Consider the following 21,218-nt stretch of genomic DNA (forward strand, 5'->3'; position numbering starts at 1 on the left):
ACTAGCGAAAGTGAAATGTAGTAAGAAATATTGCGTATCAGTCATAATTTTGTCTGTAAACAGATCGAATAAACTTGCTTCGATCTCGCGGAAATTAACTATGTGGGTTTAGTTGCATTTCGGCCTTTCTAAAATATTGACGTACGTATAGCGCTAAAAGTAAGTTTTTAGTGTGTAAGCGTAGCTGTCCATCCCAACTGACTTATCAGCCAAGCGAACTCACAGTGGTCCGGCGGATCCTAATTGCTGTGTTTGTGTGCTTATCGAAATTAATAAAATTATTTTGTGTCTTGTACATTCGCTCTGTTTATGTGTAACGCGGCGAATCTGAATACATGAAGATAAATTGGTAGCAATATTTGTAGAAATGTTTGCGGTCACGTAAATGTAACACAGATTTTCAACGCCGCTGCAACGTCGGTTTTAACGCGACGCAAATGCACGGTTCATTTACATAAGGCAACGCTCTTGTCTGTTGGCCTCATGCAACCTGCAATGCTACCATCGCTTACGAGTAAGGGTTTCCTCAAGTTGCCCACCATCACAAATATCCGCTTAGCGATCTACGCCAACTCAAGCAACACACCTTCTGTCGGACAAAACATTATGTGCATATAATAGTTGATTCCCGCTAAAAACGTTAATAAACGAATGGCTCAATTATGAATTACTTGGAATGACGTTACGTGACCGTCATATGTGTTTTGCCGTGATTCAGTGTTAGAGTAAACAGTATGAGGACGAACAAGTGCATCGTAAGAGCAGAGAAATATGAAAGAGCTTAAATGGTAACAGTTATTCCATAAGCTATTTTATTTTTTCTGTCAGCAGTGCCTGCGGTGATACGACGACGATCACATATCCTTTAGTTATACAACCGTTTATTAGCATGAATAAAATATTCTGATGTTCCGCCAGTATGTTTTAGTGGTTCAGCTTGTGGACTGTCATTTTTTACGGAATATTAGGGAAATACAGAAATGAAGCACTAACAAAACAAAAAGATACACAGCGAGTGCACTTCTGACGAACATTAGAGACGTATGTAGTCCATTAAGCCGTCATTCAACATCATTAAAATACTACTGTAAAAATTTACGATGCAGGTGTACAAAATTTGAAGCAGGAAATATACGATGCCATCAAATTATACGCGCACCTGTACGTCATGGTGTCATTGAATGGTAATTAGAAAAATTTTGTCAAATAACGCCAATGGAAACATTTATTTTCTCTTTACGCATTGAAGAAGCTGCTTTTAAGTTCGGTTGTGTTCACTTCTTCCTCATAAAATATTTCGCAACTCCCTTGTCGCTGACTGCTTTTCCAGTTCTTTGTACATGGTCAACCTTTTAAACTTTCCATTGTCTACATAATATGTTGCACATGTAAAGTGGGCAAGATTGTATTTTCTTTCATATACTCAGCGACACAACTCGTCTATTCGACGTGTCAGCAGGGTCCCTGCATCGCAATCATACGAAACGCGTGTATTTCCGTCGTTCTCTGCTCGTGAGGCTCTGGCAGTATTGTGAGCCATTGAATATCAGAAAAAGAAAACATTCACGTGACAAGCTTGAATGAAAACATTTGAAGCGAATGGGATTCGCAAAGTCAGAATCCCTCGAAGAGCATCTGAAATTTTTAATTTTCGCGCTGCCTGAGTGAATATTCCACGCACCGCGCTTCAGTTTCGCGCCCCTTGACCCAATCTGATTGTAGTGTGGTACCCAACCGCAGGAGGCCGCCACACGCACAGGCATCGCGCGCCCTCTGCAATTTGTGCCGCGAAGCCCCGGCGAAGCACCCGTCGCAGCGCAAATGGGGAATGGGAAGTGTCCTTCCTCTCGGTTTTCCATCCGTCCTCACCCCCGCCCCCCCCCCCCCCCCAACCGAAATTCCCTCTTCTCGCGGGGGAACCGTGCGCAAATGGCGCCCACCGCTGGCAACCCCGCCGCGGCAACGGTCTAGGCTCGCCACCGGTATTTCGCCAAGCTCCCGGGGGTGCAGCATCGGGAGCTGATGCCCTGCGGCGCGGTGGACGGAACCGGCTGACGGTCATCCGACGCGGCCGCACTTGTCACAGCAGCTGCCGCGGTTGAAGTGGGCTTCGCACGCCGTGTGGCCGCCACCGCAGTGCAACTTTTGAGATGCAACCACCGCCGCGAAAGGTGGATAGCCTCGAGCCATCACTGCCGTCGTAGTGTTTCCCAGTGGCTGTCGCAGTTCCGCTCTCAATGTGCCTCAGTGTTCCCCACGCTGTTCCACTCGTCTGCACCCCAAGCTGGGCGTAATCCCGAAACGGGGAAGGGAGGTGCAGTTTCGATCGCCCCAAGGCGCGGTTCGCCGCCCTTACTTTCCTTCCATGCTTGAAATAAACTCTGCGCTGCATGGTGATTTAAATAGCGTAGGGTCATATCTGAGATTTGCTCGGAGTTTTTTCTTTTTTTCAGGCTGAGATAGCTGCTCGCCGTGCGTACTGTTTGCCTATTTGCACTCTGTGTTGTCTAGTCGTATATAATAGAACGAACGAAACGATCGGACTTCCTTTTCGCAACTATTTGCTTTCTCGTTGGAATGAAGAAATCATAGCGCATTAACGAATGAGCCACCTTAGGAAATCGCATTACGTTTGTCAACCGAATTACGATAACGTAGCCGCGTGATGCAATTGGTACGCTCTAAGTAATTCTCATAAGGAAAATTGCATTTTCAATTTCAGGTGAAGGCCCACACACAGCTGAAGAACATCCATAATGAGCAGATTACAAAACTGCAAACAAAACACCAACAAGACGTCGAATTGCTCGAGGACCTCAGGTGAGAGAAATCTGCGCAGTTTGGCCATTTTTAGAGCGCCTAACGTTTAGTGCAGCATTCACGTATAGTCTTATAGCATTCTTTTTTCTTCAACTGCATTGTTGAAAACAGGAAAAAGCCGCACGAAGGCAGCGGTAACATTCCCTTTGTTCAGGCAGAGACACTGCGTGCGCCCAATTTTCCCAGCAAAAATGATCACGTCATCATTGAGAAGCAGTCGGGATAATATCATGGCCGATACAAGTACACGCCGCTTATGTCAGATGTCCTGCAATTATAGCTTCGTCATCCTCCATGCCGTGGAAAGTTCGGCACGTGCCAGGGTGTACCTCCGCGAACACGCCCTTGGTCAAGTAGGAGGTACGATACCGCCCACATATCTGCGCCCTCGTGGAAGAGAAATAGTACACGTCAGTCGCGTGAAGCCGTACTATCAACCACTCAAACTAATCATGGCTTGAGTATGATTCCAATCTTATTCCGAGTCCAATGTAGAAAAGACAACGACGTGAGCCACAAATTGCTGCTAAAAACCGCGAGGTTGAAGCTAGTGCTTGCTTGGATTCAGAATATCTTGTTCTCGTCGTAGCCGGATTCTCCTTTAGGTAATGAAGCTGCAAAACAGCTCCTTGGCTTTCCTTTCGGTCGCATGCCAAATGCAAGGACTGGTGCTGAACAAAAATACGCTCTCAGCACCTGAAATTTCAAATGGCAGTTTTGATGCCGCCATTCCTTTTCTCAGCATGCAAAGCAGCGGGGTGTTGATATGTCGTCTGTGTTGTTTCGCTGATATATTCCGTACAAAACTCCACATTTTGCACCCTTTTTTTTTTGCCATACCTTGTGTTTGTCGAAAAGGCTTTATTCATAGAAAGACAGATGAAAGGCCTTTGGTAAATATGCGTGTTTGCCTTGAAAGGAGCCGGATATATCCACTAAAGGTTTATCGAACCATCTGCAATGGCACTGCCATTTCAAACACCACTATATAAACAGCCGAATTTGTTTGGAGAAGTTTCTCCCATTATATTTGTAAAATATATCTTGGTGAAGCAAATGGACGGGGGTTTAGCGTTTTGTGATCGTTTATATCTCGACCATCTAAATGCGAAGCATTTCTTAGCGAACCAGCAGTGCTCTGACCGTATCTATCTATCTATCTATCTATCTATCTATCTATCTATCTATCTATCTATCTATCTATCTATCTATCTATCTATCTATCTATCTATCTATCTATCTATCTATCTATCTATCTATCTATCTATCTATCTATCTATCTATCTATCTATCTATCTATCTATCTATCACGAGAAGAACCAGCGTAGTGGGAACATTTATTTATTTATTTATTTATTTATTTATTTATTTATTTATTTATTTATTTATTTATTTATTTATTAAGTACCTGCTTCGCCATAAGGCATTACAGCAGGGAGGGTACAGGACATATGATCGAGCACACAAAAATATAGTCATAAAGCACGGAAAAAATCATCATTTGAACAAATACACACAATTTGCGGTGGCAGAGTGTTCCACTCTCTTATAGTGCGAACAAAGAAAGAGTAGCGAAAAGCGTCACCCCTAAAAGGAATCTCACGTACTTTTAAGTGGTGATCTTGTCTTTGAGAAACATGGTTGGGTGGTTGAAAATACAATTGCCTGATGATCCCGCTTCTCGAATGATAAATGCTATGAAGGAATTTTAATCTGAGGCTTCGACGACGGTTTCAAGAAGATGTCAATTTAATGTTTTCTTCCTCTGTGTCATACTAAGCATCCTGTCATAATTCCAAGGACAAATCGAACTGCTCTATTCTGCACTTTTTCAAGTTTATCTACAAGTTCCTTAGTATATGGGTCCCAGCAGACGCACGCATACTCAAGTATACTGCGGACATGTGTAAAATACAGCTGCTCCCTAATTTTCGTGAAGTTACGTTTCAGAAAACGTTACATAGGCGCCAACGCCAAAACAATGATTTATGCGAGCTTAATCTTTTAATTAAGTGTCTTTAATGGCGTCAGCGTTCGGTAAACGTCTAGTTCACTTGGGTAGCTTTTACATTTTTCTTTTTTCAATAAATGTTGTTTCTCTCTCACAGTGAAACAAAGCAGTTCTGTAGTAGGTATGTGTTATCTTGATGGCACATGTAAACAGTCGGCTCTTTCAATGAAAACGTTCAACCAACTTAAGCGCACTCGCGAGTTGAGCTCAGCGTAACTCTTCGTGGCCTTTGCAGTCAACTGCGGCGCGCGGTGTCGTTAAGCCAAAGCGGATCGCAGAGGCCACCCACAAAGAAGCGCATGGTTGAGGTCTGTGCCGCAACAATCCCGGTTGTTCAAAAGAAAACCGTCTGCTCTTACAATGAACTCATTCAATTAATTTTAATTAATTATCCCGATTGCCTTTGGCCCTTATCTTAACTAAACTTATGTCCTAATATCATATTATCCTATACAACTCTGAACTTGAACCATTACCTTCTTTTTATGTGAGTTATTTGTTGTTGTGGTTTCGTCCGATTCGATTCAACGCTGGGGGCAAATTCTGGTAAGCTCCATAAAAATGAAGAGATACGGTAGCAAGAAATATTGCAATTTCTTCAGCTCCGCTAAAAGTCTTTTTAGCGGAGCTGAACCTTACACTTCGCAGTGGTGTCACAGAGATGCTGAGAGGTTTATTAGCAGGGGACGCGGGCGAACGGGCCGTGATCCGTTCGACTACAGTGAGCTGTACTTTGACCAAGCACAGCAACCACGAGCTCATTGCGGTGGATATGCTGCTAAAGCAGAGGACATTCCTTTTACTACAAAGATTTGAGTTGGACCTTGGCGATAACTGCAGCAGCGTACGGGATTAACGAACGCAGATTCGATGGTGAACGCTGCAAAACTTGGACGTGACAGCGATGAGAACAGCGGGTATACTGCGAGTAAGGTCGTCCGTACGTCATTAGACAGTTTTAGCAGGTTGCCATTGGAAATGGCTGCCTCGCGTTCGCAGGTGAATCGCTCTGCAAATTCTGGTTCATTTGTTCACGAACGCCGATGCGGCTTCGCGACTGTATTGTGTAACTATTCCTCATCATCGGTGTAGCTAAGGTCCGGTGGTCTTGACGCCCCCCACAAATATGCACATAGGGGGTTGAGAATGAAATCCTGAATCTGGCTGCGCCCCATGTTCTTCAGTGTTTGAAAGACATGTTCTGTATGATCAAGACTTCTGGTCTGGTGATCGCCGTTTTACACGCGTAAAAGCGAACGATGGAGACGAAACAGGGCAAGGTGCAAGCTTATCCCTTGTTTTTCGGGTCAAAGATAGCTATAAACGTGCAACACTTAAGCCCTTTGTTGCATTAGCAATGAAATCGTAGTCTTGGGAAGCCTTTCGCTGCATTGGCCGAGTTTATGCAGGCCGTGTCGTTTATCTTTCGAAATATGGAGCATGTCTCATACATCTTAACTTGAGAACCAAGGCAGTGCTAATTGTGATCAGCGAGTGTCTCTGTATTATTACGCAGAAAAAAAATAGCGCAGCTTGCACTAAGTCGCGCAAGGCTGGCCACAGCACAGCTGCTGGGCACTCTTCAGCTTTTCTTGTTAATCATCTGTACAGAATGCTTGGGCGGTGATTGGATGTGTGCCGGTTCATGAGGATGATAATTTTCCATGAACGAAACACAGCAAACCTCGACCACAGCAGCTTTGCTGGTAAGCTCCTATAGCACGTATGTGCCACAGAAATTGGCCAAATCCCCCTACTCACCAGATTGGTCCACTAAAAATTTGGGGCACTCTTGAGCTTCGCCTTGAAGAGTAGAACGAGAGAGCGTAACCGTTCGCATCGCCTTCTCAATCGCTAGCCTGGCTTCGCTTCTGACCCCGCCACGGTGCTCTAGTGGTTATGGCGCTCGACTGCTGACCCGAAGGTCGCGGGATCGAATCCCGGCCGCGGCGGCTGCATTTTCGATGGAGTCGAAAATGTTTGAGGCCCGTGTACTTAGACTTAGATGCACGTTAAAGAAGCCCTGGTGGTCGAAATTTCCGGAGCCCTCCACTACGGCGTCTCTCATAATCGTATCGTGGTTTTGGGACGTTAAACCCCAGATATTATTATTATGGCTTCGCTTCTGGGTGGACACCTCAGCTGTGTTGCAAGGAAATGAACCTGCGCATCTGCCCAATTTGTTGATGCTTTTGCGGATGATTAGTTATGCCTGAGCGTTGTTTGTCATGGGTAGGTCTTTAAACCAGCCACTCGCTGCGCAAATTATATGTTTTGACAGCTGGTGAAATTTTACGCTGCTGCCACGCAATATTAGATGAGACTCCTCGCACTGCATCACATTCGTGAATAGGTTTTTTTACACACCAATATCAAGCACTAGTGTGGCGGTGCGGTAGGACACCTGCTTGCCACGCAGAAGGCCTTTGTTCAATTCTCACTCGAACTGAATAATTTTATTATTTTATTTATTTGCATTTGTCTCGAAAGTTTCTCGCTCACGGACAACGCTGATTTTTCGCTCACAACCAACGATGCCGACGCCGGAATTATTGCGAAACGAGCTGTTGACTGGTCTCGCATTAAAATGAGGGAACACCAAACACCAAATAGGGGCCGCACGTTTCAGCTTCTTTTGTTAACCACCTGTACCGAATGCTTGGGCGGTGATTGAGCGCGCACAGGTTCATGATGATGATAATTTTCTATCTACGACACACGGCAAACCTCGACCATAACAGCTCTGCTGTAAAAGGACCGGTGCTTCGTGTCAGAATAATCGTGTACACACGCCGCCGGCACAGAAGCTGTACATCTGATCGCATTGTCGCATAACACACGATAGGAAGGTTGAGCATTGTGTGCAGCGTTAAGCTCTAGCTCAGAAATAGCGGACAGCAATGGCAGCACATAGCTGTCCGCGTGTCGTCACGAAGGCACGTATCTCTCGGCACTAAGGGTTGGCAGGGCGTTGCTCGCGTGGTCGCTGGCGTGCCCAATGGCTGGCAGGGGAGAGGGTAATCGATATGGTCATCGCTGCACTGGGTCCTGCTTGCACAGTGGAGTGAACACGTGTGGGCTGCAGCAAGAAGGAGCGTGGCCGCGAAACCATCCGCGCGCTGCTAGAAATCGCTCATACGTCGCTGAAGGCCGTGTGTCCGCTAAAGAAACAATGCCTTACTATACTCAAGGGGAAGCTCACGACGGAGGCGCGACGTGGGCTACGATGATGGCAACAGATGGCATTGCAACAACGAGAATAATGACACTTCATTTGAGATGGCGAACAACACTTTTCGTGAAAGAAGCGCTGAAAGCTATTGCGCCGCCGAAACATATATAGAGCACGCGTTGCGGCCCGGGATATCTTTACTGGCATCCCCTTTCAGATGGCCTCGGCGGTGACTTTTGGTTTGCATTAGGCATTGTTTCATACATTCCATTCAAGTATGCGTTTTCTATTAACGCGATAGTGTTAGAGAGCCCGAGTCGCAGAAATTCCGATGCTGGCGGAATATGTTATGAGCAAAAAATCACGATCAATGTAATGGGTCAAGGGTTCGAGCCCGAATCAACGGTTCGAGCCCGAATCGAAACCAGGCATTCTGCGTCGCAGTCAGGTGTTCTGCCACAGAGCTATACCAGTGCTTGAAATTGCTTTGTAAAAAGAAAAAAAGTAAAAAAAAAAACACAACCTAGACAGGCGTCATGTGGTGCGACGAGTCGCGTTAACACATGCAATATTGTGTGGCAGAAGCGTACAATCGCACCATGTGTCAGACCATATGAATTGCGCAACGGGTCGGTGGATTAAAGGGCCACCCATTATAAAGCGCTAAGGCGTAAGTGATCATCGTTATGAGCCACATCGTCAACAGCGTGTGCAGGTGCGTGTGCCTTACAGACATGTAGTGTGTTCGTCGCTACTTTGTAAAATGATGATTTATGGCGTAGTGGGCACTTCGCAACTGTTCCGGTAGTAGGCATTCTGTGAGAGTTTAAAACAGCCAATCCTACGGGCGCCGATGTTCCTTTCCTTTCTACGTTCCTTTCTGCGCGCGGAGTGAGCATTATTCACACTCTTCCTCCTCTCATCTTTATATACTCATCATCACCACTTGGGCCTGAGTTGTGAGGCTGAGACTCGAGATAATAAAGAAGAGAGTGAGGGGGGTTCTAATCGTTGTTTCACCACGTACGTATATGTAAGTTCCTTCCTGCAAAACTTTTATGCGAGGGGTGGCTCTGGTAGGGATACTAGTCATAACAAAACTCGCAGGGTGCCTTACGCATTCGCCTAAGACGACTCGAAGGCCATCTCCTTTTTCTTCTAAGTCGATGTATTGATCCTTCCCCATCGCCCTCCGAAAGCTGCCTGCACCTAGCGTAGTTTTTCACTGCCTCCAGGATAGCAGGTACTGCAATCTTTCTGCACCTCGCCTCGTTTTACACTGCCTCCGTGATCGGCCCCCTTCTGACCAAGCGACGATGTCATGTGATGACGTCCTCCTGTGACGTCACATTACGTGACGTCATAGTGCCGTCATGGCGTCATCACAAATTTTGGCGACATGTGCCGTCATCACGGAATGATGATATTTCACATCACTCGTGTTGACGCCAACTCTGCCGACGTTCGATGTTCGCGTTTGATGAGGCAGTTAAGGCTTTCGCCTCGAAATCCTGCTACCATTAAGAACTACTACGCAGCTAATGTGTGGAATCTTTACGCGTTTTATTTAGAAACGTACGAAACCTTTGTGTAAGTATGACATGCAGTACATGGAGAAGTGGTATGCCTCCTGTTTTTCTGATAATTGAAGTCACAGAAAAAGAGAAGGCTTAACAAAAATTTTAAAAAGAAATATTGCAAAATCGAAGATTGTTGCAAGTTACCAAGCTTTTTAATTATGATTTAACGTGGTGCAGGCTTGCAGGCTGGAATTACTGTGCGGATACAATCGGGCAGATAATAGGTTTCCAAACCACCATGAACTCTTACTTTTTAAGGATTTTTCTCGCAATAATTAGATGTTTTCTTTAGGTTTTCTTTTTTATTTTTGTGGCAAAAGTTTTCAGGAGAGGGCGGTGCCCTGAATTTTGCGGTAACGTGAGCGAAGGAAACAGAACAATCTAGGCAAGTGCATAGCAATCAAAATCTAGAATCGCCCTCCAAATTGCGCCGCTGATTGCTTGCACGAGCATGGTGAATGTCCCACCGTTTTCTAAAAGAAATTAACATGAATGCTCGGCGCATTCGAAGAAAACGTAATTCTCGTTTCATGCTGTGCGCGGGAAAATATAATTTAAAAATGCGTATTATTTAATGTTATAAAATAAACACAGAAAAAATATACATAAGTGTCCACACATTTGATTGCTCAGTGTTTGTATACAATTAACGCCATTTTTTCAGAATGTACTTATTGAATTTTGCCTCGAGACCCCTACAGGCATTTCTGCCTCCAACCATTCTTACACGTTCTGACAAATATGCCGCTGTATAAACGTGAAACTGAAAACTGTATTGTGTATCCAAGAACTGATGCCCTTCTGCTTTGGTCTCGTATGAGACTGGCAGTATCGAAAATAAATAAATAAAATAAATAAATACCGCTTGCATTTTTCTGGCAATATTGCACTTGTCGGGACTTGCTGATATACCCAAAACGGAAACACGAACAAAATTGGCGGGGTGGTACCTCACGCTTTGAGAGCTCTCATCTTCAGTAAATAATAGCTTCAGAAAGCACAAAAATTAAATGCTTATAGCATTATACATATTTGTGTGTGTTCCAGGAACTTCACGAAGATTCGGGCTACTGTGGAAAAGGAGTACGGAAATGTAAGTAGAACTCCATCATTTCGCTTGCAGCGACCGGCTGTGGATTTGATATGCTCCTCCAAGCGTGTTCACACTTCCATCTCCGTTTTCACCTCAGTGCAGCATAGAAAAATTGACGTGCCACTTAAAGGACCAATACAGTGGATCAATCTATACTGATAAGTTATGATCCGATAAATCTACTGTCATCGCATTACTTTCACGCTAATAGGTTCACAATAGAAGAAAAAATGAAATTGTGCGCCGATATTGCCGCACATGAATGCGAGTGTGACGTCACAAATTTCAAAGTTTTTAACACGAAAATATTTTATGCCGGGGTCCACCATGTACATCCGTTACGGATATGACGTTGATAATATGGACGCCAACGGGTGAGAAAGAAAAAAAACCAAGAAGAAGATCCGCCGCTGGGAATCGAACCCACGACCTTGCGGCCGCGACGGTAAGCGCCCGATGCCTAACCGGCTAAGCTAACTTGGCAGATGCTGGACACTTCACGAACGCGCCTTATATCTTTCACACATTTCCTTTCGCACGGTGCTCTCTGTTGGCGGTGTAGGTAAGCGGGGCGGAGCGGGGTGGTGCCGCCGTCTGTGAGATGTGAAAAGAAGTAATGCGTCACGCTCGACATTTACTAGCGCTTACTCCGACATTGCGCGCGATATCGGAGGTCATAGTTAAAGCGTCTCGATACCAGCTAGGGACACTGGCCGCGCTGGCGTCGCCGAGGCACCGTAAACGAAGTTACGTTCTTTGCCTTCGCTTCGTGTTAGCGTAAGCCGGCCCATCGGAGTAGTGCAGCTTCCACATGCACCAACGGGATTTCTCCGCCGCCGACTGATTCGAGTGCGAGAGCACCGACTTAACTGCTGCAATACACGTTGCAAAAAGAACACGATTTCGACGGGCGAATGTCGTGCCTTGGTGGAGCGAGACAGAGGCCAGCGGGACGCACGCGTTTGCGGCTCAAGCTACGAACCTTTGCCTCCCGTGTTGCTGAAGCGCAGTGGGGTAGTGTATGCATGAGCGCAGGCGTCGGTTACGCATTGCTAGAAAGCCCACGAAAGCGCACACCGTTTCGTTTCTCTCCTTAATTGACGACGTGTTGAAGAAGTGCATATCAGGTACCAGTGTTGATTATGAGGTTGTTGATGTCATCACTACGCGGGATTCACGATTCGCTGTGTCCAAATATATGTTCTCAACTTCAGCTACCATAACGATTTAATCATGATCATGGGCGTTATTCGTCGCGATGGAGACATGCCACTAGGCGTCAACATGGGTGCATCTACGTCAAACGGTGCTATAGCTGCCAAACACGAATAGACATTGTACAAGCTCTCATATATCACTACACAATAAGCACTACTTCTGTGAAGACACGCGTCACTTTCGTGTTATACGATTCCTATGGCGGAGGGATCAGTCATGTTTTAACACGAAAGTGTTTTATGCCGGGGTCCACCACAGCTCCACTGACGCATTTTCGTCACGGATATGACGTTGTAAAATATATATAAAGACTAACAGTTGGCCACGGCCGGTCTGGAGGCGCCCGCTCGCTCCCTTCCTTACGGCCTAAGCAGTCGCCGGGAGTGCAATGGAACTTTTTAGGGGCGAAGCTCCTTAAGGCGGCACCCGTTCGTCCCTCGTAGTCGTAGTAGTGCGTAACCAGTCGTAACGCTAGTACCAGATCTTGACCTCCAAGGTGGTGCCGGTGGGAGATTTTTCCTGTGCGTTGTTGAACAATAAAAAATTCGCAGCGTGCGCGTTAACTAAAAGCCGAATTCTTCTGTCTCTCATTCCCCACTAGCAGCCATTGGCATGTTCCAGTAGGAAACGTTAGTAGAAGTAGAAGTGTAAGTGTTAGCTAAAAGCCGACTTCTTCTGTCTCTCATTCCCATTAGCAGCCATTGTTTACCTCCAAGGTAGTGCCTGGTGAGATTTCTCCTGTGCGTGAATAAACAATAAAAATTTTGTTCAAAACGCCGCTGATTGATAAAATAAACCAACGAAAGACGCCAGATGTTTTCTAAAAGCAAAACGAAAGAACGCCAGATGTTTCTAAAGCAAAGCGAAAAGACGCCAGCTGCTTAACGAAAGACGCCAGATGTTTTCTAAAGCAATGGTTTTCTAAACAATGAAAATTCACAGCGTACATGTAAAATTAAAGTGAGCTGCAAGTCGTCATAACTCATCGAACCTTTAGTATAAACGCGCCCGATCTCACGTCGGTGATGATGTACTGGGCAGAATTCACGGAAGATTCACGGTTTACCGATGAACCTCCGCAGCTTCGCCCACTCATCATCATTCACTCCGTGGATATGCTGTGATTTTTTTCTATACAGTCACGAGGGCGCACTCCACGTGAGGGCGTCGCGAGCCAACCCCCCAAAGCGCGTTGGGCCGCATGCGTTTCGTATTGTAAACCAGCTGTGCCCGGCCAATTTCTCGTCCTAATTACTCTTTCCGGTTGTAGGAAGCGGTGAAGGAAGTACAGGTGCGTGTGGGGACAGTGTGGCTTTCTCGGCACTCGGCAAAATGCGCACACGCAGCGCTACTAGCCACAACAATCTTTATTTTTTAAGACCCGACCACCTTATATTCGATGGAGGCGAAATTGCTTGAGGCCCGTGAGCTTAGATTTGGGTGCACGTTAGAGAACTCCAGCTGGTCGAAATTTCCGGGGAGCTTCACTACGGCGTCTTCCATAACCATATCGTGGTTTTGGGATGTCCATGCTGACGAAGATATCAACGAGTGCGTCCTTGTGCTCAGTTTCTATTATTAGACGGGTAATCTCATCCTTATGGCGAGCCACTGAGATAGGTTTGACTTTGTAAGCATGATCGGTGCGACTAGAAGTATAGCATGGCGGTAAAATATGCGACCGGGCAAATGATGTCTTACCATGATAATGGGTGTGGAAAAAGATAATCTGGAGAATTTCCTTCGCACAGCAAGCGGCGGCATGTTCACAGTTTCTGTCAAAGATGAAACGCTTTGAAATCGCGAGTATGATCGCGAGACTCCTTTAAACTGTGATCGTCACTCTACAGTGTTTTACCAGCAGTGTTTCTTTTTTTTTTTTTCAGTTCTTCATGCGCAATATATTGTTGCAGTACCAAGGAGAACATTTTGTCTCCTATTGAAAGGGTTCTCTGAAAGCTTTTTTTTGTTCACTCTTCGTCTCAGGCGTGCATTATTTCATCCGAATATTTTTCTCATGTCTTCACACGCGCACTGAAGACCGCATCTGGACTCGTGTGAGCTTAGGATTTTGTATGCATGCAGGGACTCAGCCTAGTGTGGTGCGACTTGGGCTTTTATTCTGTTTTTGTGTACTTAAGCGCTCGTCTGAGGTTATATTAGTGCGTCCTATTTCATATTATTCTTACCTTGTGTTTTTAACAATGTATTATTATTATTATTATTATTATTATTATTATTATTATTATTATTATTATTATTATTATTATTATTATTATTATTATTATTATTATTATTATAGTTCGTACATTGAATTCTTAGAAAAAAGCGCCTCTGACAGGCCGGCTGAGTTTTGGAAGTATGTACGTAAACGGTCTAGCAAAAGCGGAGAGTCCTTCAGACTACTAGACTCAAATGGGGTAGAAGTGCATGCCGTCGCTGACTGTTTTGCCACACATTTCTCATCCGTTTATAAGGCCTCAGACTCCAGCACTGATATCAGACAACAGCCCAAGGCGGTTAGCTCATCCAGTGCTTTGTCGCTGGATGAAAATCTTATCAGCGAATGCATTAAGCGCTTAAAACCATCCTTATCATGTGGCCCAGATGGCATCCCCTCCGCCATACTAAAAGCATATGGTACTATATTTGTCCCAGTACTGACTACGATATTTAATAACTGCCTGGACACTTCCACATTTCCTAGCATGTGGAAAACTGCTCGTGTTTTCCCAGTATTTAAGTCGGGCTCTAAGACAGATGTTTCTAATTATCGCCCGATTTCTCTACTATGTGCCACATCAAAGATCTTCGAACTGGCTCTTCACAAAATATTGTCTTTTAGTGTGAAAAACTCATTGATTCCAAATCAACATGGTTTTCTTGCTGGCCGCTCAACTACCACAAATCCTGCTAGTTTCATGACGCAGATCTCCACACCTATTTCTCAGAGAGGACAGGTTGACGTAATCTACTGTGACCTGAGCAAGGCTTTTGACGTAGTCAGCCACACACTGATTATGGTTAAACTTGCGAACTTTGACGTTGACTTGTCGATTGTGAATCTCTTGCACAGCTATCTGCTCAATAGATCTTGTTATGTTGCCGTAAATGGCCAAACCTCTTCTTTGTATAAAGTGACTAGTGGGGTCCCTCAAGGGTCGGTATTAGGCCCACTCCTATTTTTAATTTACCTTAATGATGTTTCTTTTGCCATTCGTAATTCTTCTTTCCTCTTGTATGCCGATGACATCAAGATATTTAAGGAAATTTATTCAGTTAACGACTGTCGCTTGCTGCAGTCAGATTTGTGTTCTTTTTCCGAATGGTGCAGCGGCAATAACCTTTCTCTAAATACCTCAAAGACAAAATTCATGTCTATCACTCGCAAAACATCTAGCGTGTCATTTCAATACTTTGTCAATTCTGTGCCGCTATGCAAGGTTTATGAAATCAGTGATCTTGGTGTTGTTGTTGACAGCGCGTTAAACTTTTCTTCTCACGTTAAGCGTGCTGCTATGCGGGGCCTTCGTTCTCTCGGATGTGTTTGTAGAATATCTCGAGAATTCAGGTCTCCCATGGCCCTACACAAATTGTACACGGCAATATGTCTTCCGCAACTTGAGTATGCGTCCGTGATATGGAATGGCATTGCTCAATCCAGCGGCAACACCATTGAACGAGTCCAGAAAAAATTCCTTAGCATATATAACCATCGCTTTGCTAATAATGACTCTGGATCTCGTTCAAATACTGCTGAATCATTATCACTGCCATCACTTCACTGCCGACGAAATCGTTCTGATCTCTTATTTCTCTACAAGCTAGTCCACGGTATCATATCCTGCCCTGTACTTCTCAATTGTGTTAATTTTCGAATTCCGCGTAAGTTAACCAGAGAGAACAGACCGTTTTCATGTACCCGCCTGCTTCTTCCAACACTCTACCGTTCACAGAATACAAAGTCTTTATAATATTAACTTTCTTGATCTTGACGTTTTTCATAGTCCACAATCATTGTTTTTATCCGAGCTTTGCACTGTTTTGACATAGTATGGCACAATGTACAAAGTCTTCCCTTCTCCGTCTTTCCGCATAGTTGTATATGTGCAATCTAATTTTTTATTCCCCTTCAATATTTCTCATATTGTCTTATTTTACTCCTCCCCTTTTGTGTTCATTTCTCTTTGTCTAAGTGTTTTTGCTCTTTTTATTTCTGAAGACTGTCTGTATTGTATTGTTTATTTTTATTGATTTTTATTTTGCGTGCGCCTGCACAAAGACCTCACGGCTGTTCCTGGGGACGTTAAATAAATGATTGATTGATTGATTGATTGATTGATTGATTGATTATTATTATTATTATTATTATTATTATTATTATTATTATTATTATTATTATTATTATTATTATTATTATTATTATTATTATTATTATTATTATTATTATTGCTACTGTGATTACGAGTCATTGCGGAAAACAGTGGCAGTCCCCATTATGCAGTGACTTTCACCTTTTTGAAGTATTTATTTCATTATCTAAGCACGAATTCTGATGCCTTCAACAAAAAATGTGTAATTTTGTTATCTTCAAGTACAGCGACGGCCGGCATGTGCATATGAAATAAACGTTTCCTAAACTATTTTTTCCCAAAGAATAAGTTTTGCGTCATTTGTTACGCCGGTCTGTGACAGCCTCATGCGGCCGAGCCTTCTGAGTGCAACGCACGATCGCACATGCGCGTCAAATGCACTATTCATCCCCAAACTTATTCTCGAAGTTGCAGAAAACTAAAAAAGAAAGGCTTTGTTATAACCGCGTCGATGCTCTGCCGAGCAACAAAAGCGGGCGTATGAGCGGCCTGCGCCACCTCTTCTGTAAAGCGGAATTTACCAGAATCATCATATATACTTGCTACCATGTTTCTATCGCATTGGTACCATCCATACTATATAGAGTAATTTCAGAAAAGGCCATGGTAAGTCTGAAGCCAAGCACTCCCTGCGCGCGCTAGCCTCCGTAACGGCCGGGAGCGGGTTGGCTCGGAGCGCCCCCACGAATTTGCGGCCATAGGTAGAAACAGCCCCCTGTGCGCAGGCCGTAAAGGAAGGAGCGAGCGCTCGCTTGCAGATCGGCCGTGAGATGGCAAAGAAAAAAAAAAAGCAGGAGAAAGAGTTCTGTCACTGAGAGTAGAACTTACATCCCCTCCCTCCGCAGCGCGGGGCGCGAAACGATTCGGCCACAGACGGCACGTTCCTTGCCATGCTAACGGCGAGCTATTTATATACACCATTTGCCGGTGGCGGTACTCAGAGATCGGTGGTACGTCAGCGTGTTTTCGTTATCACTAGCGAGATGGCGCGAAGGGCTCGAAGAGCGCGCTTTAGAGGACGTTGCCCCACGCGGATGAGCGCGCGCCTCTACAGGGCGTGGTCGCTCGTGCGCGGGTGCTCGGGACGAAGGTCACTTCGCTCACTGCAGCGGCTGCTTTTGCGAAGCGAAAGGAGCGCGTTCCTTACACAGAAATAAGTTACAACTTTGACAGTTCGCGCTCATCCTGTGTATGTTCGTTCCGTGCGCCTTTCCGCTTGAGCAGCGCATTGCAAGTTTCGAGCAGCTTGCCGCTCTTCGCGTTACATTACAATTTGTTGCTGTAGCACTTTCAAACAGCAGCGGGATAAAACGGCGCGAGCCGATCGCCCATGAAGCGCGAACGACCTAAAAACAAGTATCAAAAGACGCCGACACGCCTCATCCTCCTCACCCACTGAGCCAGACGCAGACTACCCAATCAAACGCCTGGCAAAGCCTGGAAACATCTAGAAGAGAAGCATGATGCAATGCCAAGCGACGCCGCCGCGATTCGAACCTACGTGAAAGCTCTCGCCCTTTTCCTAGCCTTGGCTGTACTGCACGCCGAAGAACCCTCCCGACGCTTCTGGAAACCGGGAGAGAAGGGATAAAAGCGTGCAAACGACGACCAGTGAGCAGTCAGTCAGTCAGTCAGTCAGTGAGACAGTCGGCCCGGAGATGGTGAAGTTATGCTGAGTGTGGCTCCGCCAGCCAAAAAAGACGTGTTTATGATGGTGTGCGGTGAGTCGACCGTCGACCTGGAAGAATCGGATGACGATGCCGTGTGAGCCGTGACATGTTACGACGACAGTTGAACTACGACAATCAACGCTGGAGTTGACGTGAGTGTTTCCTATAAGAGAAGCATTCAAATACCGTCCAAGAATTGTGGACTGGATACGCCGTTGTATGTTGAGGACTTTAACTGTTCTTGAATACCGTATTTACTCGAATCTAGGCCGGCCCCGATTCTAAGCCGACCCCCGAAATTCGCAAGACCAGAAAAGTAAAAAAACCTATTCATTGTACTCGAATCTAAGCCGACCCCCCCACTTTCGCACATCGTTTTTTCGAAAAAAACATCGGCTTAGATTCGAGTTGTAATGCATGAGATTGCATTTGTAGTATAGTTCCCGCTGTGTTAACACCATCTGAGTTATATTGTGAAGTTGTAACTGGTACCAGCCGAGTGTGCATGTGTTTGTGATGTACTGCCTTAACTGAGAGTATATTTCGTTTGTGTTATCGACTCTCGGCTCTGACTCGGTCTTTGGATCACAACCGGCGTTCGCTGGCGCACTAAAAGAACCAACTCTAAATTCTCCACGCTTTCGTGGTGCGTTTTCGGAGGGTCGAGACGCCAGCCCTTGGAATCCGCCCGGCGATTTCCATCCCCATTAACGGGACGAGTGGCATCCGACATAGAATACTTTCATACTGAGAAAAAAATTGAGGAACCATTTCTCTTTCAAGGTGGACGATAAGCGGAACTGTGCACATCGGACAGGCTTAGGCAAGGGTGTACGCTGATCGGTTGCTCGTCATACAGACTCTTCTGAAAGCTAGGCACACCAACTTTTGCAGATACTTCGTGTCGCACTCCTACACGACTTTGGAGTACATAAAGCCTTGTAAATTTTGAACAGTGACTCCACGTGGCATGTCCTGCTTCAGTGCGAACCGAGCTGTGAGATCACACCGGCCGGATCAGGTGACAGAGGGCTGGGCGTATTCTGAAGCCTTTACACTGTTGTTGTTGCTATTATTATTATTATTATTATTATTATTATTATTATTATTATTATTATTATTATTATTATTATTATTATTATTATTATGTGGTCGCCTCTCTTCGTGCAGAGGTCCGCTTCCTGCGTGAGGAGCTGACGCGCCGCACGGCCGCCGTGTCAGTGAAGGCACCTGTGATCCCTCCAGAGCTGGTGACCGTTGGCCGATCTGTGACCTCCAAACAACCTGCGTACTCTGAACAACCTCTGTCCAAAATTCTTTCATCTTCGAATTCGCCGCCAGGTGACGTAGACACGTCCGAGCGTGTCAGTGTGATGCCTGCGACAGCCTCTTCTGCAGCGGTATCTGAGGGTGTAAGAAAGAAGAAACCCGCCTCGTTTGGAGCATTGAAGACATCCACTATATCTGTAGCTCAGCGGCCACAACGGCCACAACGGCCAAAGGCCATTTTTGTTACGAAGCTGAGCCCGGACACCACTGCTGCTGACATCAAAAAACATATTGCTTCATTCGATATGTCTCCCATTTCCTGCCGGCGACTTCAAACAAGATTCCAGTCATATTCTTCATTCTATATCGAAGTTGACGAGGACACGCTACAACGCCTGAATGACCCTTCGATGTGGCCCCTCGGATGCCTCTTCAAGCCATTTCGTGGGGAGCTGCGCAATGACATGCTTCATCCCTCTGAGCTAGTGCCTGGAATCGAAAGTGCCGTGTAACGTAGACATATTCTACCAATATGCTCGGGGTCTGCGTACCAAGGCACTCGAGTTTTTCTCTAATGTTCTTTCGTCTTCTTTTCCTATTATCGCTATTTCTGAAACCTGGCTCGGCACTGAAATTCCCTCATCGGACTTTTTTCCCCCGACCTACACCACCTTCCGCCGTGACCGAGATTTCAGTGAAACCAAACAGAAAGGCGGTGGCGTGCTGATTGCCATTGACAATTCACTGAAATCCGTTAGACGGAAAGACCTAGAAACTATCGAAGAATCGATCTGGCTAGAAATCAACCTTGAGCGCCGTGAAAAATTGTTGATTGGATGCTTCTATTTACCGCCCAGCATTTCCCCTGCCTCGTTTCACGATGTCATGTCTTCTATTGAACTTGTGATATCTTCTCATTGTGGGCACAGAATTATTGTTCTTGGGGATTTCAATGCGCCTGGAATTGACTGGAGCACGCTTACCTTTTCTCATTACAATCATTTCACAGAGAAAACGTGCAGCCTGCTCTTGGACTTTCTGGCGTTTAATTCCCTAGTGCAACATAATTCAGTCGTCAATTCCAGTGGCAACGTCTTAGACCTGTGTGTGTCAAACGATCAACCCCTTGAAGTTTCCCGCTCCAACATCTCTCTTGTACGTCCGGACAAATTCCACCCACCACTTAACGTAAGATTATCTGCATCAGCCGAAACAACGAGCTACAGCAGTTACGTAAACAAATCTCCAAGATTTGCGTTCAAGCGAGGTGATTACACGGGCCTCTATCATCACTTGTCCACCGTTGAGTGGTCACAGGTTACTGACAAACCTAATGTTGATGACCAGGTTGATCGGTTTACGGAGCTTGTACTGAGCAGCATGCTTAATTTTATTCCCCAGTATACACCTCACCAACGTAAATATCCCCACTGGTTCTCATCTGAACTTATCAGTGCACTGAAGCATAAAGATCACGCACACAGGAAATCTAAATGTTCTCCATCCAGCGAGTGGAAGGAAGAGTTCAGCTTTTTTCGAACTCTCTCTAAACGCCTATATAAACGGGATCATAGTTCGTACATTGAATTCTTAGAAAAAAGCGCCTCTGACAGGCCGGCTGAGTTTTGGAAGTATGTACGTAAACGGTCTAGCAAAAGCGGAGAGTCCTTCAGACTACTAGACTCAAATGGGGTAGAAGTGCATGCCGTCGCTGACTGTTTTGCCACACATTTCTCATCCGTTTATAAGGCCTCAGACTCCAGCACTGATATCAGACAACAGCCCAAGGCAGTTAGCTCATCCAGTGCTTTGTCGCTGGATGAAAATCTTATCAGCGAATGCATTAAGCGCTTAAAACCATCCTTATCATGTGGCCCAGATGGCATCCCCTCCGCCATACTAAAAGCATATGGTACTATATTTGTCCCAGTACTGACTACGATATTTAATAACTGCCTGGACACTTCCACATTTCCTAGCATGTGGAAAACTGCTCGTGTTTTCCCAGTATT

The 21,218-nt window shown here is 45.3% G+C and overlaps 1 protein-coding gene across 3 annotated transcripts in view; it reads left to right on the plus strand.

The window, feature by feature from the left end:
- The first annotated feature begins 1,946 nt into the window (after positions 1 to 1,946).
- LOC119382446 (protein nervous wreck) overlaps positions 1,947 to 21,218 on the plus strand; it is a 159,318-nt gene continuing 140,046 nt past the window's right edge. For all 3 annotated transcript variants that reach the window (XM_037650150.2, XM_037650151.2, XM_037650152.2), the window contains exons 1-3: positions 1,947 to 2,171; positions 2,723 to 2,820; positions 10,631 to 10,676. In XM_037650150.2, the coding sequence (XP_037506078.1) occupies positions 2,151 to 2,171; positions 2,723 to 2,820; positions 10,631 to 10,676 (165 nt within the window). In that variant the 5' untranslated portion in view covers positions 1,947 to 2,150. The remainder of the gene's footprint in view (positions 2,172 to 2,722; positions 2,821 to 10,630; positions 10,677 to 21,218) is intronic.

This window comes from Rhipicephalus sanguineus, chromosome 2 (assembly GCF_013339695.2).
Source record: "Rhipicephalus sanguineus isolate Rsan-2018 chromosome 2, BIME_Rsan_1.4, whole genome shotgun sequence".
NCBI classification, from domain to species: domain Eukaryota; kingdom Metazoa; phylum Arthropoda; class Arachnida; order Ixodida; family Ixodidae; genus Rhipicephalus; species Rhipicephalus sanguineus.